The sequence below is a fragment of the Anguilla anguilla genome, chromosome 1 (genome assembly GCF_013347855.1).
Source record: "Anguilla anguilla isolate fAngAng1 chromosome 1, fAngAng1.pri, whole genome shotgun sequence".
Classification (NCBI taxonomy): domain Eukaryota; kingdom Metazoa; phylum Chordata; class Actinopteri; order Anguilliformes; family Anguillidae; genus Anguilla; species Anguilla anguilla.
The window spans coordinates 57,540,626-57,566,115 of record NC_049201.1 but is presented as its reverse complement, the minus strand read 5'-3'; the positions used below and the strand labels follow the sequence as shown (position 1 = coordinate 57,566,115).

Sequence of the window (25,490 nt, the reverse complement as noted above, 5' to 3'; positions counted from 1 at the left end):
ATTCTGGTACTGATATTTGAAATGATTACTGCATGGATTTTAGATTATACTGACGATGCACCATGGATGATGGCGGTTTTATAGCTGAAACCATTTTGGGTCAATGTACCCAGCTGGACACACTGGAATGATGGCAAAATAAAGAACTGCTCTATTTCTACAAATGCTCAAACGCTCTTATAATGTCTCTTAGCACTGATTACTCATGTTGGGAAATAAATAATAAATAATCCAATTATACTATTATTAATTTTCATCTTAATATGAACCAGACATGACCGTGGCAGTAGTCAGTGGCAGTGCACTCATTAATAGCTTCTTAAGATGCAGACTTCTAATGTTACAAGAAAAATGTTTCAAAGCATGTTTGAAAGAGAAGGCAGTTCTGTTAGCCAAGAGCATTAGAGCACAACAAACATCAATTTTCCCATGGTGAGCGACGGCTGGTTAAGGGTCAAAGATAACTAACAAGAGCAATGTTGGCGTTGGCCCTTTCCTGGAAACCCGTAGCTGAATAAGTAATAATAGTGTACTTCAGCGGCCTTGAAAATCTGACCCTCCCATATCTGTCCTTCAGAAATAATATCCAAGAACGCACTTTAAATGACCTTCATCTTAGAACAGAAAATAAACATTGAAATTACATTCTGAAGAGTCCTTTGATCTTCCAATCCCCACAAGTACACTCATTATACACAACATATTGAAAACAGCTATATAAAACAAGCTTTGTATTGTAAAAGCTATACCATTGGTCTACATGTGGGAAGCAGGGTGAAAATACATGTGGCTTTCATTGTGCTTTTGAATTTCACCCTGATGATTACACATGCTGAAAACATCTCCCACTCCTGGAGTGACATCACCTACTGAACTGGTATCTTACGAGCAGGCCATTAGCCAATCAGCCGCAGCAGTGGGCGGGCACTGGCCACGGTTGTCAATATTTGTCAATAGTGAAAACGTATCCCGCCCTCACAGATAAAGAGGGAGAGAGAGAGAGCGCAGAGAAGACAGACGAGATAAGAAAGAGCGCTTACGCTCTCGCTCTCCGATAAACCTCAGCGTATTCACTAGCGGGACAGCGTTTCCACATCGGACCGTGAGGTCAGATTCCACTGAGCACATAATGGGCCGGTGCAGTATAGGAAGCGTGGGATACGCTCGGCCTCCAGACGCCTCGGCGGCTGTAAAAGCAGTCTGCTAACGCACTGAGATTGACGGCCGAAAGAGCACAACGCCTCCTTCTCAAACCCCCCCAGCCGCAATAACCTGTTTCCAGCCTGTTGAGTCATCGCACCGCCACGGCCCGGGGCAGAGCCAGCGCAGCTCAAAGGGGGGGGGGGCGGTTATCTGCAGACATGCAGGAAGTTTGAGCAGCGATAAGAAAAGCCAGAAACACAATGCTTTACGCAAAAGGGACTTTGTTCTGTGTAGTGAATACAGAAATATCACCCAGACAATTCATAAATGGTCGCCTCATCCACACCACTAAAGCAGAATGAGCTCTTTCTGGGTCAATGTGACAGTAAAGATTTTTGTATGTCTGTGTGCATGTATCTGAGAGAGCGGGCATGTATGTACATGTCAGTGAGTGTGAGATGGTGTAATGGCGTAACACTGCAGTGTTATTCTATAGTGCAGATACTGACTTGTAGAGAGTCAGGTCTGTCTGTAGGATGGTCCCATGTGGGCCACGAGGCAGCTTCAGTTCGGGGGGAGGAGAGTGGCGGGTGTCCTGGGGGTGACGCGTCTCCAGGGCCTCCTGGGGGCTCAGATGGAGCGTCACAGGGATAACAGGTAGGATGCTGATATACCTGCAGCACAGCCAGAGACACACAGCCCAATAAACATAGACACAATACTCTAATACACATATAACAAACAGCTCTAATACACATAAAACACAATACTCTAATACACATATAACAAACAGCTCTAATACACATAAAATACAATACTCGAATACATACACAGCTCTAATACACATATAACCACAATACTCTAATACAGTGTTTCCCAACCCTGGTCCTGGGGACCCACTGCCCTGCATGTTTTAGATGTCTTCCTGTTCCAACACACCTGATTCAAATGAATGGGTCATTATCGGGCTTCTGCAGACCTTGATGATGACCCATTCATTTGAATCAGGTGTGTTGGAGCAGGGAAACATCTAAAACATGCAGGGCAGTGGGTCCCCAGGACCAAGGTTGAGAAACACTGCTCTAATACACACACAGCTCAATGCAAATGTAAACACAACACTCATACACATACAACAAACAGCTCTAATTCACGCATAAGCAGACTACTCTAATACACAAAGCTCAATGCAAATGTAAACACAATAATCTAATACACACAGCTCAATGCAAATGTAAACACAACACTCATACACATACAACAAACAGCTCTAATTCACGCATAAGCAGACTACTCTAATACACAAAGTTCAATGCAAATGTAAACACAATACTCATACACATATAACAAACAGCTCTAATACACGCATAAGCAGAATACTCTAATACACAAAGCTCAATGCAAATGTAAACACAATACTCTAATACACACACACCAAGCAGCTCTAATACACATATAACCCCAATACTCTAATACACATCTCAATGCAAATGTAAACACAATAATCTAATACACACAGCTCAATGCAAATGTAAACACAATATTCAAATACACAGACACACACAACCCTAATACACATAAAAACACAATACTCTAATAGACACAGCTCAATACACATAGGCTATCCGTCCATACATCCATCTTCTAACTGCTTCATGCAGATCAGGGTCGCGGTGGCAACAGGGCAAGCACAGCAACCCAGGCGTCCCTCTCCCCAGAGACCTCCTCAAACTTCTCCAGGGGATCCCAAGGCAATCCCAGGACAGCCGGTAGATATAATCTCTCCAGCGTGTCCTAGGTCTGCCCCTGGGCCTCTTCCCAGGTGGCCATGCCCAGAATACCTCCATAAGGAGGCCCCCAGGAGGCATTCTTATCAAATGCTCAAGCCACCTCAACTAACTCCTTTCAATGCGGAGGAGCAGCGGATCTACTTTGCGGTCCTCCCAGAGGGCTGAGCTTCTCACTTTATCAAGGAGAGTAAGCCCCGCCACCCCAGGAAGAAAACCCGCTTTGGTCGTTTGTATGAGCGATCTCACCCTTTCGGTCACTACCCATAGCTCGTGACCACAGGTGAAAATAGGGACGAAAAGCAACTGGCGAATAGACAGCTCTGCCTTTCGGCTCAGCTCTTTCTTCACCACCACCGTCCAATAAAATGAATCACTGCGACCACTGCACCTAGACGCCGGCTGATCTCTCTATCTCTTTTTCCCTCACTTGTGAATAAGACCCTAAGATACTTCAATTCCTCCACCTGGGGCAGCTGGTCTCTCCTCACTTGAAGGGGTCAAATCATCTTTTTCCGGGAGAGGACCATGGCCTCAGTCTAGGAGGTGCTGATCCTCATCCCGCCTGCATCAGACTGCAAACCAGACTCAGCTGCAAACCATTCCAGTGCTCATGAAAGGTCACAGCATGATGAGGACGACATCATCCGCATACAGCAGAGATGCCACTCCTCTCTCCCTAACCCGACTCACTCCATACCTCGGCTGTGCCTTGAAATCGTCCATGAATACCAAGAAAAGGAGAGGATAAGAGGCGCACCCTTGGCAAAGTCTGACACCCACTTTGAACAAGCTCAACTTGTAAACACGACTCTTGCCACACACAACGTTACGGTGAGGCTCCATCTGTACAGGCTTGCAATAGCGACTCCGGCACCCAATACACCCGCAGCACCTCCCAAAAGATGCCCCGAGGAACACTGTCATATACCTCCTCCAAATCCACAAAACACAATGTAGACTTGATAGGCAAATTCCCACGCCCTCTCAAATATCTGCAAGAGGATAAAAAGCTGGCTGGCTGTTCGGTGGCTTGGCAAAACTTGAATTGTTCTGCAGTTTGACTATCAGTCGTAGCCTCCTTTCCAGCACCCTGGCATAGACTTTCTCAGGAAGGTGTGATTCCCTGACAACTGGAACACACCCACCGGTACATTTTCTTAAAGATAGGGACCACCACCCCTGGTCTGCCAATCCAAAGGCACTGTTCCCAACTTCCATGCAACATTGAGGATTCGTGTCAACCACGACATGCTTCAACATTTCTGGATGAATCTCATCCACCCTGGTGCTCTGTCACTGACAAGCCCTTGAACCACCCCAGTTACTTCTGCCGCAGAGATAGGCTCTGATCCCCGACTGTTCCAGTTCAGTCTCCTGAACGGAGGATCTGTCTGCCTGATTTAGGAGTTCCTCAAAGTGTTTCTTCCACTTTCTGACAATATCCCCAGTTGATGTTAGAGTTTCACTATCCTTGCTGAGAACAGCATGGATGGTGTCTCACTATCCCCTCGTGAGATGCCGAATGGTTTTCCAAAACCACTTTGGGGCCAACTAAAAGTCCTCTTACAAGGCCTCTCCCTGGATACGTGCCACGGACCCACTGGGCGGCCGTGGACCCCAGTTTGAGAACCACTAATCTAATACACAGACACGCACATGACTAATACACCATAATATATAAACACAATACTGTAATAAGGACACACCACTCTAATACACCAACACAGAGCTCCAGTTTGCACACACAGCTAAAATACAGAGAAAAAAAACTTAGTTTCGCAGAGTCACAAAGTGCTCACAATACACCAACACATCAATCACAGGTCAAGACAGAACACCAGCACATGTAACGCAGGCTAACACAGAGCACCAATGCATACAGCACAGATTAATGCAGAATACTAACATGTGCAGGACAGAATGACACACACCAATACCGAAGCCACACAGAGCAACAGAAACACGCAGAACAGAATCACTGACGTCTTAGCTGAGTGCTAATGGACAGAAGCACATAAACCCAGCAGATGCCGCTGCTCACCCACCTCTTGGCCAGAGTGATGTTGTAATAGCTGAAGAGAGAAGGCCAGTGGCGGAAGGACAGGCGCCTCCAGACCTCCTCGTCCTCTGGGCCCCAGCTGATCTGCGCGTAGGGAGGGACAGCACGGGCGGGTCCGGGGGGCCCGTGGCCCTGGGACTGGTTTTCAGGGAGAGGGGTGGGTTCGGGGGCTGGCAGGACGCTGAGCGTGCTGGTGGGGTCCCCTCCGGGGAACACAGGGGCCACGCCCATATGGGGAAGCCCCGCCTCTCCCAGGGGGCTCTGCTCGGATACCTGGGCTGCCAGGTACGTGCGCAGCCCCGCCGGATCAGTGTAGACCAGGATTCCGATCCAAATCACCGTGCCAACCTACCGCAGGACAAGCACACCTGAGACACGAGCAGCCCCCTTCCCACGGTCAGAACATCAGACATGGACTTCCCTCACCAGCCTCCTACTCCTGACAGGATTCAATGAATTCCATTTCAATTTTGCAATGTTTAGCAAAACAGGGGAGATGAACTATTTAACGAAAAGGCAAGTAATCAGAAAGGCAAATCGCTGAGAAAGAATGAAGTAGCTAATCCATTCTGACATGATGCTGCTAAAACATTCCATTGTTAGAATCCTAAAAAGGCCAGTAGACGGCTAACTACAGACAGTGTTCATCATAAACCACTCGATGAGAAGCATATCTGCTGCCCTCACTGAACTAAACAAGCTCATGCGTTTTGCCAGAGATGTCAGAGACTCCTCCTGGGACGAGCACAGACGGCGCAAAACAGTGGAAGCAGGGCAGACGGCTGGCATCTACAGTAATGAACAGAAACCACTGGCAGCTGAGAGAATGAAGAATTGGGCTGGGGAGGGCAGCGCTGGGAGGGGGGGGGGGGGGTCAGAGACGCGTCCATTTTACGGAGTTGCGTGCGCGGCTTACCATGATGATGCGCTGCGCCAGACGTGTGCGCGCCAGGAAGTACACCACCCGCAGCCTCTTGGGAAGGCGCAGGTTGCGGAAGGCGGGGGTCTGCAGCGTGATGGTGTGGGGGGAGGGCCGGGGAGGGGGCGGGGCCTCGCGGGGGCGGAGGGGACCTGGTTTGGTGGGGGGCATCCCTGCCTCGGCCGGCAGCCTCCTGTTCAGATCTGCCAGCTGAGGGGTTGGAGGTGGGGGGGGTGGTAGGGAGAGAGGCAGTCGGTCACTGCTGCGTACAGCTGGTTCTGATGGGGTAATTATACTGGTTGTAATGACTAACCTCCATGCGACGGATGTCAATGGACAGCACCGTGGTGAAGAAGAACATCTGCAGGAAGAAGTCAGAGACCAGGCCCACCACAGCAAACAGACAGAACTCCTGAGGACAGACAGACAGACAGAAAGCCACATTAAATATAGCTAAGTGATATTTATTGTACATGTTTGTGTGCGTGTGTGAGTGTGAGTGTGAGTGTGTGTGTGTGTGTGTGTGTGTGTGTGTGTGTGCGTTCAATACCTGGATGGCAGGCACGAGAGTGAAGTAGCCAATGAGGATGATGCCCAGCTCGGTGGCCATGTTCTTCATGATGGACCAACTCTCGTTGCTCAGGCCTGCAGAGAGAGCAGTGCATCATGGGACATGGCACTGGTGGTTATAATAATCCCTGTATCCGAAGGCCCGTCTACATAGCACCAACACCTGCTCACCTTGGGCAATGCGCAGTTTGACCTCCAGGTCCACAGGAGTCGATACCACTGACTTGGTGAGGACTAACACATTCTCCAGCCCAATAACAACCACCAGATAGGGGAAGATCTCCCTGAGAGAGTGAGAAAGAGAGAGAGAGAGAGAGAGAGAGAGAACAGTAGAAGAATTAGGTTACAGTCAGAGATAATCAAAATCTACACTTTGAACACATTACAATGTTATTTTGCATAACAGAGCCCATGTCAGTACATTATTGCAGCAGACACGTAGAGAATAGATAACACACATTTATCTGAAGAGAGAAGCCCTGTGTGTGCATGTGTATCAGTGTCTGCTGGTCATCTGCAGTCAGCCAGCCTGCTGGACCCTGGCTCTGAACCTGTGTGTGAGGTGAGCCTGCAACAGCACCGTCTGTGTGTGTGCACAGTCTACAGGCCTGCGACAGCACCGTCTGTGTGTGTGCACAGTCTACAGGCCTGCGACAGCCCCGTCTCTGTGTGCACAGTCTACAGGCCTGCGACAGCACCGTCTCTGTGTGTGCACAATCTACAGGCCTGAGACAGCACCGTCTGTGTGTGTGCACAGTCTACAGGCCTGCAACAGCACCGTCTGTGTGTGTGCACAGTCTACAGGCCTGCGACAGCACCGTCTCTGTGTGCACAGTCTACAGGCCTGCGACAGCACCGTCTGTGTGTGTGCACAGTCTACAGGCCTGCGACAGCACCGTCTGTGTGTGTGCACAGTCTACAGGCCTGAGACAGCACCGTCTCTGTGTGTGCACAGTCTACAGGTCTGCGACAGCCCCGTCTCTGTGTGTGCACAGTCTACAGGCCTGCGACAGCACCGTCTGTGTGTGTGCACAGTCTGTAGGCCTGCGGCTGCCCAGGAGCCTCCTGTCCCTGCATCCTCTTCTCCGCCACAGTAAGCCACGCCCCCTCGCACAGTGCCCCATTAACCCCGGTTAGACATTAACCCGCCACTCACACAGCTCATTAACCCGTACAGCGGCAGGTCAATACCGAAGCAGAAAAACCGGTTTGAAATTAATGAAGCATGAAATGTGGGCTAATAATCCCAGACAGCTGTGATTCGAGTGCAGAAGGGAGGGGCGTAATATCGCACGACAGACTGGGGGGTGCCTGAGGGGTTAGAACCTCGGACTTTGGTTTGTGAATGTAATCTGTACAGCTAGTGCTGGATATGGGAGCATTTTCCCAGGGTGCTTTCACAGTCTTAGACTGCGTCCTCTCTGACCCCACCCACCCTCCACCCCCACCAACACCACCACAGTGTGCCAGCCTGTACGGGTGGGAGTCCGGCTCTTACCCCCCATTCAGCGTGGGCGTCAGGCCAAAGAGGGTGCACAGCCCCACGGACATGAGGAGAGAGCTGAGCACCGTTACCACGGCAGCAAGGGCCAGACCCCATTTGGATTTCACCATGTCAATCTTCCCTGCGGTAGAGAAGAAAGACAGTGTGTTACAGTACGTTCGTGCACACACGTACGTGCGCGCACACACACACACACACACAAGAATTTGGGTGTGAAACTTTGTTCTGGCAACTCTGTGGTCTTATCTGTAAAAATTCTTGCTGGTGAATATCCCGTTCTTTAGCTAATCCCTTGGCCAGACTCGTACAGCCTTGGACAGGGTACAATCCAAACGGGAGCGCGCTGCCTAATCTTCCGCTTGGCATGGCCAGCCCTTTTCACACGGCTCCCCGGGCGACTGGAGCCCGCTGCGGGGGGTACCTGGCACCACAGCCAGGTGGGCCCCCATCAACCAGGAAAGCAGGCCGCCCCAGGTCCAAATTTTACCCGAGGGAGAAATGCGGCCGCACAGACAGGGAGAGAGAGAGAGAGAGAAAAGGGCGGAAAAGAGGAAAAGCAGAAAGATGAAGAGGGGGACAGAAAGAACAAAAGGACAGCGAGCCAGTGCTGTAAGAATGTGTGGCCGGCTGACTGTGGTGTGAGCGTGAGGGAGAATGAGGCCTTTTCAGACACTGGCTCTGAGTGAAGGAGAAAGAGAGTGAAAAAGGAGGGACAGAGAGAAAGAGGGAGGGACACGGCAGCTGAGGGTTAGGGAATATGCATGAGAGGAGGGAGAGGAGGAGAGAGGGGTGCGAAGGGAGGTAAAGTGAGGTGAAAAGGACTGACGGAGAGAGGGAGAGAAGAAATCAGAAAGGCAGACAGAGACGCTGATGCATTCAAAGGAGCTCTGATGGAGCGAGGGAGCGAGTGAAGGAGGGGAAAAGGAGAGACGTGGGGAGAGCTGCGTTACTGCAGGACGGCTGGGGTCCTGAAGGGGAGAGCGGAGGGATCGTACGCGTGGAGAAGTAGATGTACGCGAACAGGATGATGTAGGTGGTGACCAGGGGGATGAGCTCCGCGATGCCGATCTCCTCTTTGAAGTGCACGTGCACCATGTGGTCCTCACGCAGGCTGCAGTTGGCCGAGGGGTGCAGCTGTTTCAGACGGGACCGCAGGCTGCCCAGGAACCTGCCGGAGGGGGAACGGGTCCGTAAAGCCGGCTAATATCGCGCAGCAACTTTTTACAAGGCCAATCAGCACACAGGCGCTGTTACCTCCAAATCGGTGCACAGGCAGAGGGAGAGAGGAAGGCAAAAGGAGGATTGCAGGCACTAAAATGGCAGCATGTGATTGGCCACACTACTGCCAATGTGGTGGGTGCTGACCTGGCGTCGTAGCTGCTGAGTGCAATGGTGATGGTGTAGGTGACCACCCTCTTCCTGCTGTAGAGACTGAGTTTCCCCGGGACGCCGAACAGCAGGTCTGAAACATCAATGAACAAGTCAATGGAGTTAAACACAAACTAGAACAGACACGCGCACACAAATAGGACAGCCAGCCTGCAGCAATCAAAAGGGTCACTTTCGCACCAATCAAATCCCAGCTAGAGAAACAAACAGGATTCCATAAATATGCAGTTAGGCTGTGTGGCTTTGGGGTTTTGTTCACAATAATGAATGGCTACTACCACAGGAACCTGCTCCAGTTTCACTTCCACAACCAGTTCCTTTATGCCTACTCTCACTCTCGCTCTCGCTCTCTCTCTCTCACTCACTCTCTCACTCACTCTCTCACTCTTCTCACTCTCTCTTTCTCTCTCACCTCTCAGTGTGGCGGAGGTGTGCAGGCCCTTGGGTTCATGCTGGTGGACGGTCTTCAGGAGGTCGGGGTCTGAGTCAAACAGCTCCCGCTGGTTCTGCCAGTAGTTTCCGGGAGAGACCAGCAAGCAGCCGTGCTCCGGCAAAACGGCTTGCATGCGCCGTAACCCTGGCAACAGATCCGTCACCTGCAGGCAGAGCGCCTCCAGGCTTCGGACTCCGGTACTGCAGCACAGGAGAGGAGCATGGAGAAGGGGAGAGAGGGAGAGGAAGAGAAAGAAAGTGGGACAGAGACACAGAAAGGTAGAGTGTGAGACAGAGAAAGAAAAGGTAAGAGGGAGGGGAGGTGGAGGTTGACAGGAATGGAGAGGAGCGAACAGGTCAGCTACCTCAGGGCCTCAGTGACGGTGAATGCAGGGTGCTGACATCAGCAGTGCTTCACTAATGTAATTCTAACGCACTGGTCCTCAAGCATTAACTACATCTAAAGTGACAGCTTCCCACAAATCATCAGTGTTTGACTCCGCAGATTGTAACAGGAGCGCCGCGGGGCGGAGGGCGTGTCCGCGGCGTGCCGAGCGCGCCGGGTCGCCAGGTGCGGCGGCTGCCCTACCTGTCCGAGTGCACGTGGTTGCGGATCTCCTCCAGCAGGGTGAACACGCGCCCCAGCGGGGAGCGGAAGGCATCGACTGGAACCAGCTTGCTGTCCCAGGGGGAGACGGCGGCCTTGACCAGGACCTGCTGGATATAGGCCACCGGGGGGCCCCGATACTGTTGGGGAGGAAGGACAGGGGGGGAGGCGGGTTAACCGCAGGGGCTAGAGGAAGGTGGTTTGTTTCAGTGTAATCTGTGAAATGACTGGGCGCTCCATTCTTTTAGCAAACCGCTATTCTACCAAGCGGACATGAGACATGCAAACTTTACTCCCCATTAGGGGTCAGCACTTTCCATTAAGATATAGCTCTTTTGTTAACACCAGCACAACCCTAGCTAGGTGGAAGAATACATCTGTGTCAATCACTAGACCTGCCCATTAGTGAGACTATTATGATCATTTGCATCAGATCACCTTCTCTGATCTGACTGGTGAGATTGGCCTTGGCAGTATTCTATAAATAAATTGTCAGGAGTGTTAGAACAACCGCAGGAAGGTGCAGAACACAGGAATGTTACCAGTGCCTGGGGGTGTTGACAGTGCATAGTGTACTGTAGAGTGCGGTGTGTGCTTACCCACTCTGGATGCTCCCCGAGGTCTCCCTGGGACTCATGGGATGGGACAGCGTAGTCTCGCACACCTGTGGTGAACTCCACTGGCCCCGTCCCAGGCAGAGGCAGCTTCAGCAGGGGGTAACTGCCAGAGGGGGGGGGGGGGGGGAGGGAGGAAAGGGAAGAGAAGGGGACAGGAAGCAAAAAAGGATTGAGGAGAGGAGAAAAAAAGAGGAAGAGTAAAACGTTACCTCCAGCAAGAATGATTTTATCTCCCTTTCCAGAAACTTGTACGTCCAATACGATACGGTAGCTGTGTGCAGGGCCACGAGCACAAACTGGTGATGAGGACCCGAATCCACACCCCTCCCCCACCCCCATCCCCACCACAACCCAACTAACCTCCATTCCTCACATCACGGGGCCAGCTGGCCCCATGGGGGACATCAGCTGCAAACGGCATGCTGGGAAATCAGGGCCTGGCAGTGCGGAACAGGATTTTTAGACAGAGGAAGTGCTGCCTGGCAGATCAATAATGAAACAGCCCTGGTTCGCGGTGCAGAACAGGCACCATGCGTATCCGACCGTGTCCCGCTGTGCTTAGAAAACCAAACTTTGCTCTGGCACGAACCAAGGAAAGGGCTGCTCAGTACTAAATCATGTTTTATGATCCGAATAAAGTTCAGACATGCATAACCAAACACTGCAGAAGAGCACTGTGCAGGTGTGCAATTTGGCCCTGCTCATCCAGATGATGGACAGCCCTGCTTTACTACTTGCCCCAGCTTTTCTTTGCGGTGCACGGAGCAACAGAAAAGCGATTTCAACAGTTATACAGCTATCAGATCAACCGAAGGCTCAAAGAAGCGTGTAGAAAAACGTCTCATGAATGTATCAATGCCATTTATGAACGGTGACAATCGTACCATCAACAAACAGCGTGAAAAGTAAGATGGCGTAAGCACAGTGCTGCATTGTCAAATGATTTTCGAATATTTTCAGTCCCACATTCCCCCCTCGCCACTCCTCAGCCACCAGCCCAGGGGAGGGGAATGGCAGAGTGCTAATGCTGACACCATAGACCAGTCTCTGGATCTAGAGCATGAATATAGACCCCGAAACGTGGGAAACCTCCCCCTACTCGTCAAAACCAGACTGGAAGAAGTTCATTTTACAGGAGACCTAAACAAACAGTCCCATGAAGAATCACCATTCCTTCATCAGAACTCCCTCAGTGTCAGCACACAGCAAACAGCCACCCATTCCACAAAGGGCAAGCTTACCACGGGCTTCCTCTCATCTCAGACACAAAGACTACATCAATGCCTGAAATCACCTGATCACAACAGCAGCATAGATATATAGCAATTTCCCTGAACTTGGGCAAAGTCAACCAATGAAAATGCACATACTGAACAGGACCAATCAGAATTAGCCTGCAGTTGCATCCACATGTTCTCAGTGTTGAGAAAATAAATATGAAGTCTTCTGAATGAATTTAGTGCACCATACGTGAACCAAGATAAAGATTCCACAGGACTTCACAGCTCAGTGAATGAGAATGAACCATAATTAGCTGTTTTCATTTATGCATTTTATGAATATATAATTTAATAAAATGGTCAACAGAAATAGGATTTTCATCAATTCAAAATAGCACTTTGTATGATGACAACTTGAATTTAAAGGAAATATTCCACAGTTTGCAGGCAGTTACAGGAGTTGCATCATACACTGAAGTGATGAGGCTTAATGGGACTCCACAGACCACATTCCAGGGGCGTGGCTTCTCTTACCTCCTAAAAAGAAAGGTAGACAAGAGAGGCAGAGGGAGGGAACAGACAACACGAGCAACTGCAGGCCTCCCTGGGATCCTGTATTAACACATGTGGCACCCCCTCTCAAGGGGTTGATCTAGCTCTTTTAATAGCTTAAACCCAAAAGACCGTACCATTTCATCCCAGCAGGAGGGGTAAGGTAACGGAGGCTGATTTCATGTTCCACTGTGCGTGATTTACTGCATGACTTACTGCATTCTTTTATTAGATGGGCAGAAGGACCGACTTTGCTACCCGGAGGGACTCCTAAATCACGACGCAGAAAGATGTGGCACGTCCCTTCCTCCAGACTAACAGCTCATTATTCCCTAGGGCCATGCAGCAGGTAAAGCGTATAGTTACAGTGTTAGCGCTTACAACACCCATCTACAGTAACCAGCCGTATTCTGCCCCAGACAACAAGCAATGGGGCAACAAACAATTAAAATGGCTCACATACTAAATGCAATACAGACATTAATGTTTTCCTGTCTTTCTGTCAACCAAGGGGATGCAGAAAAAGGATAATAGTTTCTGATTAATGGAGGAGAAGGAACCCAAAGTAGTCTATTATTTAACTAGCAACAAAGTGAGTTATTTGAACATTAAATGTCAATAGTGAGCATGTCATGGAAATTTCTAAGCATTTCTAATGTTTTATTTTTGCCTACAAAATTGTGCATTCATAGCTGCATCTACAAATTATCAGGGTTTCTAAATGACTAAATAGTTTCAAATGACCTCCATTTCACAGACTGTGTTCAGGTCAGTGTGTGACTTTACAAAAGCGGGTTTTGTTCGCGTAGGAGACCTTCCTCCAGGCAGTCCAAAATGACAGCAGTCCCAGGTCATTTTCTCAGGGTCACTTTCTCACAGGCATTTGCCTGCGCTGCATTTTTAGTGCTCTTTCACAAACTGACCAAGCGCAGCGTCCTTGTAGTACGAATGCAATGAAATTTATGCGCGCTTTATTCCTTTTTCCTACTTTCCATCTATGCCATCGTACGGCCTGTTTGATGTTGGCAGGTGAAACCTTGCATTGATTCACGACCAAAGGTCTACTTCATCCAACTGTGCCGCTGTACAGGATCTCAAGGTTAGCCCGACCGCTGACCCTACAGTCCCAACCACCCCCACCCAGCCCTCTTTTCTTAAATAAATATAAACGACCGCTTCAGGGGCAATTTTCCTGCTTCGTCCCAATGATTAATGGTCTAGGGTCTCCAGAATTCTCTGATCTCCCCTCTGTTCAGCAGGGAAGTGGGGGAGGGGCTTCTGACCATCTGTTTATCGCAGCGGCGTGCTACGCTTTAGTCATGGTCCGGCAGCCAGACCCTGCTCTCCAGGAGCGGGAAGCACAGCCGCTATTCTCGACCGCAAATCCAGCCACGCCCCACCCACACGCCGCCTGCTTCCCACAGACCTTCGGCATTACGACTTCAACTGCAAACCAGGTGTCACGTTCAGAGGAGAACCAAGATTTCTGGCCGTGGGGTGTGGGGCTGGAAGAAAGGCGTCCACGCTGAAAAGGGTGACACAGCAAAACGCACGCGCCACTCACCAGCAGGTCAGGATGCACACCGCAGTGAAGACGATGATGGGGACGGGGTAGGAGGCGCACAGCAGGCCGTGCCTGTAGAAGCCAGCGGAGATCTTCTGACGCAGCTTCTCTCGAACCGTCATCCTCGGGGGCGGGGTCAGCTGGCTGCCATCAGGCGGGGTTACCGCGCGGCCGAGGGAGAGGCACCGGGGGGCATCCAGGGATCTGTGTGCGGACGGGGGAGGTCAGGGCGTTCGTCTCGCACGCACGTGCATGTAAATGCGCAAAACAAAATTCAACACTGAAGATGGGTGTCTCACGAGGAGTGGGGTTTGGCCTTTAAACACGATACAATGCATCGCAACTCAGCCAGCCGATGGCAATGCAACATAACCCAATGCAATGTAACACGATACAAAGCACTGTTACTCAGGGACCCAACAAAATTACACTAAGTGCAAAACAGCAGACCCCAATGCAGTGCGAATACAATAGCACATTGAAACATGACCCAAAGATGGGCAATAAAATGTAGCTAACGGGCAACAGAACACATCACAGCACAAAGCAAAGCATAAGACTGTAAAATAACAAGGAAAACACAGCAGCACAGTGCAGGCCAGCAAACAGAACTGCAACACGGTAAAAACAAACTCAAGCTAGAAAAACACTATGTGACAAAAAGGACACAAACGGGAGACATAACGTGAGATAATAATCAACTGTAACATGAACATGCCGCTTATGCCTCAACACTACAATGCGATAGTGCAAAGACTTCAGGACAACAGACCTCAAGGGCAACACAGCACCAAACACGCCCAGCAGAGCAGCCGGGCTGTTTACGTAACTCGATCAATTATGCTTTATAGAGGAGGCTGGGCCCTTTTCCAGACAGGGTATGACTAAAGAGGTTTTCAACAAAGCTATCCCACAGAATCAAGCTCTCTTTTTTCCAAATGCATACCTCGAGAGACTGCAGCTCCATCCCAGCATTCCCAACTTTCTCAACGGCCAATGGGACATCATCTGCCTCGTCTTTTTAGGGAATTTGGACTTAGTTCCTAAGGCCTATTAATATCCCCGAGAGCGCAGGCTTTTACAGGCTTTATTGGCAGTGCGCGGTTCAGACAGAGGCCTTTTGTCAGCTGGCTGCATCTGCGAATGCGCAGAGCTGCTCAGGAGAGGAGCAGAACATTCCTCTCCGAGTCCAAATCACCTCAGAGAAACAGAGGCAGCAGCGCGCCACTGACTATAAAACACGTAGGCCTACCACCTTCACAGAACAGCCGGAGGACAAAGACAGCAGCTGCAGCGGGTCTACTGGAGTCTGTGGGTGCAGGACTTTGCAATTCGTTCACCGCTCCTGGGTCCACATCAAAAACCAAGTGATGATTCCCATTCCAATTGAAATATTGGTTTATAACATGGTCTCTGTCACATCGGAAAGTACGATGGACTCCCTTTTTACACTCCCTCCCTACATGGACGTTCCCTCTGTCCCAGGTGGGCGTGGACTCGCTAGGATACGTCTCCACGGCCCATAAGTGTCACAAAAGCACCTGCAAAAGAGGTTTTGGTATCGCATTTCTCTGTGTGTGCTTTGAGGGGTTACTAAGAGGCCGCGATTTGGCAAGTGCTCAATGTCTGTGTCAGTGAGCTAATCCAGGATTGATCTGGTCAGGGCGGTGCAAACAGGGCTTGGCTCCAGCAGTGGCTGGTTGGAAACGGGACTCTCCCTCCCCTGCCACCCGGCTGAGGAAGCTTAGGCTCTCAGCAGCCTGAGGAACATACTGCACCCTGCTCAGTGCCAGACAGGCATTGCATTGATCACTCAACACCTCACAACTCTAGTGAGCCTCTGCAAGCTGAGACACCAAGCAGGCACGTGCTAAAACTCACACACATCCAGGAGGCTTGCTTAAGACGGGATAATAGGTTACTTTTCCCAGATACCCCGAGACCACCCCCCATCAACCAACCCCTTACAGGCCCCACCCCAACCTCCACCCAACACCATAAGTCTCCCTGACATTCCTACACTTAGCTGTGATCCAACCGCTGCCCCCCCCCCCCTCCCCTCCCCCCACCCAACCCACCCACACACTCTACACCCAGCAGACCAGATATTGCGAAACTCAGCACTGCAACATTTCAGCCTCAGGGTTAGTTTGCTCTCCTTTGTCAATTATGGGATGCCAAACCATGAGCACCTAAAACAAAGAAAAGGACACTCGTTTTGTTTGCAGAGCCAGGAAGCAGTCATTGTCCAGTGAGACAGTGTGACTAAGCCAATGGCTGGCTTGGACAGCAGGAGCAGAACCCATCAGCAGCTTCTGCCCTGGTTTTCTCTTTGCCATCATGCTGACCACAGAAAGAGCTGGATCTTCAGTGGCAGATTAGACATACAGGGTCACTGAGGTAGTCTCTCTAGCCAGAATAGAACACCACTGGCTCGGAGATGTAGTTCATCTAACCCATCAGTGCTGGACTATGCTGTGTGCACTATGTAATAAAGGTGCTTCCACTCAAACTACATGACCAAGGGCTCACTTTTATTCTATCCCAACAAATTCAATGTTGTGACAACCAAATAAAACACTTTTTTTAATTTCTGGGTGCAAAACTGGGATTTACAGGAATATTAAATGTGGGGGCAGTCATATCTGTATCATGATTTACTTAATTATTAAATGGGGAAGGGAATACAGTTCAGAATGCTTAATACACTACATTTACAGTTTGCAGTTCGTACTGAACTTACGCCAGCACCAACTGCAGCTGGACATGCCATGAGACGATGTACGATACTCCACAGTGGCTCCAGGGCAGTGAATATTTCAATTGGAAGTGCAACGCCTACTTCATTTCTCACCAGCTACTGCTCTGCTTGAGCAGCCGCACTGCAATCTGCCTCCATCAGCTGCACAGTGCTCTGATGCAGCAGCTCCATAGCCCAGAGGCAGAGTGAGGGAATTTCAGAAGGTGCACATGCCAGTCTATGGTCTCCTGAACAAACAGGGGCTGCTGCAGTGATGGATCAGGCCAACAAGCATCACTAAGCACAAATCAGTGTTATAAGATTTGCAAAAAAAAACAAAAAAAAACAAATTAACAGCCCAAAATGGCAGCTGGGTCACCTGTTGTATTTGCTCTTAGGAGGAACTTAGCTACCTTCTCCAAGATCCTGAAAAAGAATAAATTACTTCTCTTGTTTTAAAAACATGAGGCTAATGGTTAACTAACATGACTAGGCTATATTTTTAATGAATGAAATCCCCTTTTTATCGTTTCGCCTAGGATAATGGACAGACACATGCTTACTGTGTGAACTACACTTGCCGTTCATGGCTATGGATAACAGATACTTTATGAGAATTTTCACTTGTTGGACCTGTGTTCCATAGTTGTTCCAATGATAATCAGTACGCACTAATAATATGTTACATTACATTACATTACATTCATTTGGCAGACGCTTTTATCCAAAGCGACGTACAAGCAGTGCATTTTCATGATCGTAGACAACTGCTGAACACGGGTTCAGTAAGGTACAATTACTTATTTTGTACAGCTATTTCTAGCTGAGAACAATGAACACTATCCTGGTCTAACATCTGCAAAGCCAAACTAGGCAGAAGATTAAGCTAGAGTATTAGGACAAATACAATTTACCAAGAAGTGCAGGGATGGGGCAACATGTAACAAGTGACAAGGAAAAAGGTTTTTTTTTTTTTTTTTTTCATATGTCACTTCGGATAAAATGTAATGTAAAGACAAAATACACCTTTAAACTGCACCCACCAAATACTGTAAGCCACTAAGGGCTGCAGGTCATACAACTTTTTGGTCTTTGCGTCGAATTTATTTCTGGGTAGCGTATCTTACGTTTCCTGTTCTGTCACTGCAGGTTTCTTATCTTGTCAGCCTGATAGTTTTTTTGTGTATGTCATGACGTGAATGAATATCATCATGACATACACAAAAAACTATCAGGCTGACAACACCAGAAACCTGCGGTGACAGAGCAGGAAACGTAAGATACGCTACCCAGAAATAAATTCGAACAATGGCATGACCATGGTTGATCTAAGAACTTCCAAATGATTTGAACTAAGTTATGTATCGAATTGCTTATGAAGTGGCCTCCGTCCGGACAACTAACCACCCTCGCTAACAAAGTCGGAACACATCCATGCGTGTATCCTGACCGCCTGAACACTGCGAGATCACGGCAGAAGCAAAGACTACACACATACCAATGGATAAATCAATACCTCGGTTTGCGCTATGGTGTGAAAGGTCAAGAACATGAAAAGTAAGAATCTCCACTGTGATCCACGCCTATAAGCGTTAAGAAAACGCACGGACAGTACCACTATGATGAACGCACGCCACTGGCCGTGATGCAACATCGCTGCAACACCGCTGCACTGCAACGTATTAGCTAGCGAGCTAACTACGGAACACCGTTGCTCAACGACGAGCTAACTAACGACGTTCATGAAAGAGTACCATAAATCCAGCACTATTAGCTAACTTAGTCAACATATTTTGTGATTTGTAGCAAACCGTCGCAAAAACAGGATTAGACTAACGTTGTTGTCCCGAGAAGCCGCTAGCCTATTTGGCTAGCATCATCTAGTATAACTAATGTTAGGGAGGGCAAAACGAAGCTTTACTCTGGTTAACACTCCAGTCTAGTTGGCTAGTAAGCAAAGCATGGACATCTGCGTAGTAGCTAGCCATAACACGCTACAATTCTGTTTTACTTGCTAGATAACTTATTAGGTAACATTGAAGGCAGCTAAATTCTGAGCTGAACTATATCTAAACTTTTAAGTGGTTTTATTGTGATATCAAGTGACACTGACAGCCAAAAGTCCCAACACGCTTATAGCTTGCCTCTGCTGAGCCAGCAGCAATACTTCGACATTAAAAACGTTTTTGTGTGTTGTTGTAGATTTCTAGATAGCTTTATGTCAAAACTGGTGTCTCTGCGACGGTAATGTGGCTAGCTAGGTAGCTAGCAAATAAGATACATATAGAGTAGACGGCTCGGTAGCTATGGAGACACAGTATCGCTTGTCTCCTACTTGTCAAAGCAAATTAGCTGAAATGTACTCATTGGAACGCGCTCGTCCAGTCGCACTGTGGCTAACAAGCTAATGTCGGCTATTCACCCTCTTTACCATGCACGATGCCCTTTCATCTCTCAAAAACCTGCACGAGAAACCCCTACCCAAACACAACATCTCTATATCAATTCAGCCACTTTCCGGGCGCCACCAGCATTATTACAGTGCGACAAGTGCTTGGCAAATGAATATGAGTCCGGGGCCTGAAGCACAAACCCGGGGATAGCTAGCTGTCGAGCTAGCTAGCTAACTCAGCTCGACAGCAATCATTCCAAACTTAAACAGAACATCCAGGAACCACAGTCGTCCATCCACTCACCTAACTGCTCCTCTCCCGGCCCTCGGTTAACGCGGATCCTACTACCCAGTTGGTATTTTTGCGGATTTATTACAGTTCTTTCCGCACTTCAGTTCAACTGGAGGGTCCCTCCGCTACTGTGTCATAAAAGCACTACACACAGCAGCGTGAAATCCCGGGGACAGACCTCTCCACTTCGACCTCTCACCCCATGTCACAAACACTAAGATCGGTCATATGGCGGCCTCTGCTGGAAATGGTAGATTGGTGTCGGCTATTATCCCTATAGCGTTATTTTAGATGAAAATGGGTTCGCACAACTCTCCAAACTTACAAAATGCGGTCCCCCCTAACAATTATTTAAAATACAAATATGGTATGGTAAGGTTCATTCAATTCGTCTGTAGCTCAAAAAAGTAGGAACAGAATTTTAAGTTGAAATCAAGCCTTAAAATTCACAACTTCAAGCTCAGACACTAACCCTCACACACAAGAATGCTGACATTTAAGAGATAAAAATGAACTGTAACACTTAGTCCTATGCTTTTCTTTTATAATTCTTCTTTTTGACACATTTTAGCCTAATTGGTACTAGTGAGGTTGATTCATTATACAAAACATGATATAAAACGATTTAACCTCTCTCAGTTAGAATAAAGGAAATGGGAACTCTTCGGCCTCTATGCGCCCGCGCCCCCGCCCCTCCTCCTCCTCCTCCACTACAACGCAACCACTTAAATTTTGGCCCATAATTCCTGAACGTGGTCTACAATTAAAATTATTTTGTCGCCAGATCCTTGGCTCATGTCAAACAAAAGGTATACTCCCAATTTAATTTGTGCCATATTACATTTTCTGCCATTTAAAAAAATTTTGTAACATAAATATTGTCCCATCTTCACCAAATTTGGCTCAAACTTGGGAGTATCCTGATAATGGCTATTCAATTGATTTTTGAAATTCTGAACCATTCTACTGTAAAAAAAACTAAAAGAACCCTTTGGGCGTGACGGTTCTTAACATTAGGTGCAATTTCACCAATAGGTGGCGATATAACACAATTTTCTTCTGTTATCTGATGGTAAGCAATTAAACAATCATAACTCCTGCACTGTTTGACTTGAACCCAATGTCAGTCGTTGTCCCTCCTGACAAAAAACAAACTTGAACTGTAAGACTGAATATAGCATTTTTAAAAACACTACTTTCGCAAACTAGTGCAAGGCCATTAAGCTGAGCATTACCAAATTAGGCTTGAAAGGATCTGTGGAGTCTGAAATTAAATAATTATCAAAACAATGTTGAACTTTCAAAACAATATGTCCACTGTATTCAAATCAATTGTTGTGGGCATGGTCATTTTTCCTAGAACAGCTGTAACACATGAATGATTTGTCCAATCACAAAACCTGGAATACATATGCAATGGCTGCCTCTGAGGTAGCATGCTAATTTCGATGGACTACAATGCCTCAAACTCCACAATTGCTTGAACAATCAAGCTGAAACTTTGCATGCTATGGTGTCAGTGTCTTGGTGTCAGTCTCCCACTGGATGTACAATGAGATCTACCATATCTAATATCTAATAGCCATCAGCCAATCAGTTGTCAGTGGGCATGTGACCAGCTTAGCAATCGGGTGATCATCATGAAACCTGTCTTTATGGTGACCTCTAAGATAGGGAATACCATGTCAAATTTTGGGACAGAAACCAAAAATCTTTGTACCATTCATCCAATATGTCCTTACAGCTTGCAAATTCATAATTGTAGCATTCTTCAACTCTGTTAATTACCACTTGCAGTTATTACCTTTGACACAACCTCCCTAACCAGTAATCAGACTTTAATAATAAACACAACATTTATTTCATGTTTACTTTGATGGGTAAGAATTAATGGATTATTATAAATTAAGTAGTGGACCTTCCCCAGTCACACCACACCCCTCCCACCCCGTGTTAAGTCAGCTGATTCACCTCCAACCACTGCTCCACCAGACTGTTCCACACAATGATGTTTAGCAAAACACATTTATTAAAGCAGATACAATAAAGAGTCCACTGGTCCTGGCATTTATTATTTACCTTAGACTGCTGCTTTTTTTCGTTTGTAACCTGAGAGGTGGATGTTTGTGTTTGAATATCTGCTGTATTGCAGTCCTCCATTTCCAAGAGCTTCATACAATATAAAGAGGGAGTTTTCTGCCTAAATACTGCATTATATACCACATTAAGTGTACTTTCACTATGCTGATTATGCTTCTGTAATGCCTTCACCTGCATGGTATCCTTACTCCATAAAACGTTTACCAGTTTGAATTACATTTTAAAAAATTAAATCTGCCAATGTGCATACATATGCAAACATATCACAAGTGAGCTGTCACAAATAAGTCAGCCCTCCTGGCAATGAACTCTTGACAATATAATTCCACGTTTGTGAAGGCAAAGTATCTTTTATCAGATACTTGTTGCCACTGGACTGGCATTCTTCTCAGAGCATCCAAGGCCATCTTGTGTGTGCGTGCGTGTGTGCGTGCGTGTGTGTCCAGGGAAGCACATGTCCCTGTTACCCTCCAGCACTGGTCATAGCCAGGCTGTTGGGTCTCTGGAGGAGGACCATTGTGGTTGGGGAATCAGAGCACAGCACTGGAGGTGCCCCGGGCAAAGAAGGATGCCCCCTTGTCATGGACCTTGAACTGGAAGAGGTTCTTGTGAGTCTTCAGCCCTCCAACACAACTTCCACTGACCCGCCGGAACACCTCCATCTGGGGCAGAACCCACAGTCTCAGGTTATTTTACAATTTATACCTGGTCGCTCGGCGTAATAATCATTCACAATTTTCTTGCTTTCTGTAGTTCTCATATAGAGAAACTGGAAATATGTTTCTTCAATGCGATTGTTCCACAAAATTCACTCACGTAATTTCACCCAACATTTTTACAGAAAAAAAAAATCTGGAAAAATGTAAAAACATGGCAAACTGACCGTTTTCTTACTGATTAGAAACTTGAAGTGAGTGAACACATATTTAAAAATATTTGTTAGACACACACATTTCCACACTCACTCACTAACCTGCCCATGGATATCTCTGCAGTAGCCAGTAGGGAGCCCTTCCACTCGCAGCGCCAGGCTGCACTGGTGAGTGAGGCCCTTCAACAGTAATTCCGAGCCTTCCTCATCACCTTCCTCCTCCTCACCTCTAATTAGCATCACCACATTGCCCTGGATAGACAAACCATATTTTACAGACAGATTACAGACATATCATTATGAGAACAACAAATTCATTGTCATTTCTCCATAATAATATCATGTAGAATTCTGTGAAAATTCCCTAAGCTTCCAAAAATAAATACAATTTTACCTATTCAGAAGACAGAGAGTTTGTCTATGCATGCGTTAATCTATGGGTGTTCATCAGTGGCTATGTACAAGTACTGGTAAAATTGATAATGTGCAAGCTAGGTCTGTGAGCTGCTCACTGTTGCTACACAACTTATGGATAGTGAATTATCATGGTTTCTGTGTGCATCTACAGAGTATCTGGGCAGGCTAATGCAAATGTACTAATTTCAGTATGTGTAGTAAAATCTGTTAGTCTATGTATAAGTACTGCAGTCACAAATCTATACAGTCCATAGGTCAATCACCTGCAGCTTGGAGCACACAAAAGCTCTGCAATAGTGTGTGAAGTCCAGTACCGCTCCCACTCTTACACCAAGACTCAGGAACACTGTCAGGTCATCTACAATCAGCACAGGTGGGCCCCATTTTCCCTCTTCACCCTTTGTCATTAAAGATTCTTGTACAAACTCATACAGTCCCCGCAAGCCAGTATGTGGAGACCTGGAGGAGAAGAGAGGTGGGAAGGAAGAGACAGGATGTAGGGGATAAAACAAGACAGGGAGAAAAAAAATCAAGTAGGACTGGGGGCACAGCACAGTGTGTCATATTGCATATCACAAAGCAAACCAACCAAGAGACACTGATGAGAGACATAGAAACATACATTGTGGCCAATGCAAAATAAAGTAGAGCCTGACCAGTGGCTGTACACAAACCAGGCAAAAGAATCAACTAAACAGCGCTGAAAGACTGATCACAACTGTTTTGAGTAGTCAGTGATACCTGAGGAAGCCCAGTGTTTGTGCTGAAGGGTTGGGCTTCTCCTCTAGTAGAACTGCCAAAGCACCCTTTAGCCCCTCCAGGAACACCAGCTGCCCTTTCTCCCTGGCTTGGATAAGACTGACACCCTGCATACAAGCACACAAAATTAACACACACATACACACAGACAAATTACGATGCATTTGGTACTGTACTTACCAATCTCTGGCTGACAGCACTATAGTGACTGAAGGACTGCACAAGCCCAAGGAAACACACCTTACAGCCCGCTGAAATAAATGAACACACGTATTAATTACAACCTGACTGTTAAAGACCTGCATTTAAATAAGGTCTACCATAATTTGTCAATTTCCTGTGCAATTAGTCCTGTGCTTGTGGAGCATGTTAAGCATTGCACTTGTTTCATAAAACGTTCTATCAACTAATAGGCTATATTTTGTAAAAACACTAGTGGGAGTCCTTTTTCTAACTCACTCACCTCGCAAATAGAAAGAAAGGAAGTAGTGAATGAGAAACGATGCATCCGCTTTTCTGTCAGATACAAGAGTAAACTCCGTCTGAAAAAATATATAAATACAATTTTACCGAGCCACAAAAACAATATTAGTGCAGCTAATAAACGCAAACACCGCACGTCCATCTCAAACACCCGACCTGGAGACCGTAGCAAACTAGTTAACCCCAGTGGCTAGGTACGAGCTAGCCATGTAGTTACCTGCGGGAAATTCTCCGGACTGATATTAAGGATGCTATCCAGCTCGGAAAACATCTTGCTGATGACGCCACTTGGCGAAGATGGTCTGTCCAAAATAAAACTTTGAAGCTGAAAAAAATAATATTGCAATCACCATTAACGCACGTGGAATTCGCCAGCTGTCGAGCTATCAGACTTAACCGTCGTGCTACTTCAAGTACTAGGCCAGCAAGCTAATATAAACAAATGACAAAAAATCGATTCACATTACGATTCGTGAATCTAAGCTGACTGCAAATATGATGCTTACTCATGGTCAGAGTAACGTTACAGCGTTTTTACGGTCTTGTGTGGCCATCGCGTTCACGGTCTGTGTGAGGTCTGCGTTTGGGGCGGTAGAAAGTAGAATGAATCCCACAAAAGTTTTGAATATCACAAGTCGATCGATAAATTGTTGTCATAACAAATTATGTCTCACTCTTTCCAAAACCCATGTGGCAGAGCTTGTTTGCTAGCTCCTCGAGCAGTAGTTCCAAGCCAGGCAATAGACTTCCGGTGCAATTTCCTACGCAACTGCCAAAATAAAAGTCGTTTTTAAACCGTGAATTCTGGCTAAAGCGATCATCCAAAGATAAAATAAATCCAAGCCAGGCAATAGACTTCCGGTGCAATTTCCTACGCAACTGCCAAAATAAAAGTAGTTTTTAAACCGTGAATTCTGGCTAAAGCGATCATCCAAAAAAGCTTAACGGTCCATGTATCAAATATTCAAGCTATTTCGATATTGCCCTATGTGGCAAGCACTCCAACCCGAGGTTTATAGTACCCCAAATGTCTTTCAAATTGAGAAAAATTATAAATGTTTATAATGTGA

General features: G+C 47.3%; 2 protein-coding genes across 4 annotated transcripts in view; both read right to left on the bottom strand.

Annotated features, from left to right (window-relative positions):
• The window catches only part of scap (SREBF chaperone), a 30,861-nt gene extending 10,865 nt beyond the window's left edge, over window positions 1-19,996 (bottom strand). The window contains exons 1-14 of the mRNA XM_035387993.1: window positions 19,803-19,996; window positions 14,367-14,570; window positions 11,013-11,133; window positions 10,396-10,553; window positions 9,787-10,007; window positions 9,351-9,447; window positions 8,981-9,153; window positions 7,980-8,106; window positions 6,653-6,765; window positions 6,462-6,556; window positions 6,225-6,323; window positions 5,909-6,121; window positions 4,979-5,340; window positions 1,653-1,817 (exon numbers count right to left, since the gene is read on the bottom strand). Coding sequence (XP_035243884.1) covers window positions 1,653-1,817; window positions 4,979-5,340; window positions 5,909-6,121; window positions 6,225-6,323; window positions 6,462-6,556; window positions 6,653-6,765; window positions 7,980-8,106; window positions 8,981-9,153; window positions 9,351-9,447; window positions 9,787-10,007; window positions 10,396-10,553; window positions 11,013-11,133; window positions 14,367-14,488 — 2,066 coding nt within the window. The 5' untranslated portion in view covers window positions 14,489-14,570; window positions 19,803-19,996. The remainder of the gene's footprint in view (window positions 1-1,652; window positions 1,818-4,978; window positions 5,341-5,908; window positions 6,122-6,224; window positions 6,324-6,461; window positions 6,557-6,652; window positions 6,766-7,979; window positions 8,107-8,980; window positions 9,154-9,350; window positions 9,448-9,786; window positions 10,008-10,395; window positions 10,554-11,012; window positions 11,134-14,366; window positions 14,571-19,802) is intronic.
• A 1,803-nt stretch (window positions 19,997-21,799) lies between these two features.
• elp6 (elongator acetyltransferase complex subunit 6) lies at window positions 21,800-25,190 on the bottom strand. 3 transcript variants are annotated; one of them, XM_035397740.1, is made up of 9 exons: window positions 25,095-25,182; window positions 24,927-24,997; window positions 24,638-24,745; window positions 24,401-24,479; window positions 24,118-24,188; window positions 23,920-24,044; window positions 23,442-23,637; window positions 22,864-23,013; window positions 21,800-22,552 (listed from the first exon to the last, which is right to left on the bottom strand). In XM_035397740.1, the coding sequence occupies exons 3-9, from the start codon at window positions 24,689-24,691 to the stop codon at window positions 22,421-22,423; spliced, it is 807 nt and encodes a 268-aa protein (XP_035253631.1). In that variant the 5' UTR covers window positions 24,692-24,745; window positions 24,927-24,997; window positions 25,095-25,182; the 3' UTR covers window positions 21,800-22,420. The 3 variants fall into 3 exon arrangements, with proteins under 3 accessions (XP_035253631.1, XP_035253719.1, XP_035253541.1); XM_035397828.1 differs by lacking the exon at window positions 24,927-24,997 and having other exon boundaries at window positions 25,095-25,190; XM_035397650.1 differs by having other exon boundaries at window positions 24,927-25,176.
• Between the last annotated feature and the right edge of the window lie 300 nt (window positions 25,191-25,490).

What these genes read in the sequence shown, in the direction of transcription:
- elp6 (XM_035397828.1), bottom strand. Translation starts at nt 24,691, where the DNA reads ATGTTTTCCGAGCTGGATAGCATCCTTAATATCAGTCCGGAGAATTTC. An exon ending in TTGTGTGCTCCAAGCTGCAG is followed by an intron (nt 23,014 to 23,441) that starts GTGATTGACCTA and finishes TTGTCTATCCAG; the next exon opens with GGCAATGTGGTGATGCTAAT. An exon ending in GCAGAGATATCCATGGGCAG is followed by an intron (nt 22,553 to 22,863) that starts GTTAGTGAGTGA and finishes GTTCTGCCCCAG; the next exon opens with ATGGAGGTGTTCCGGCGGGT.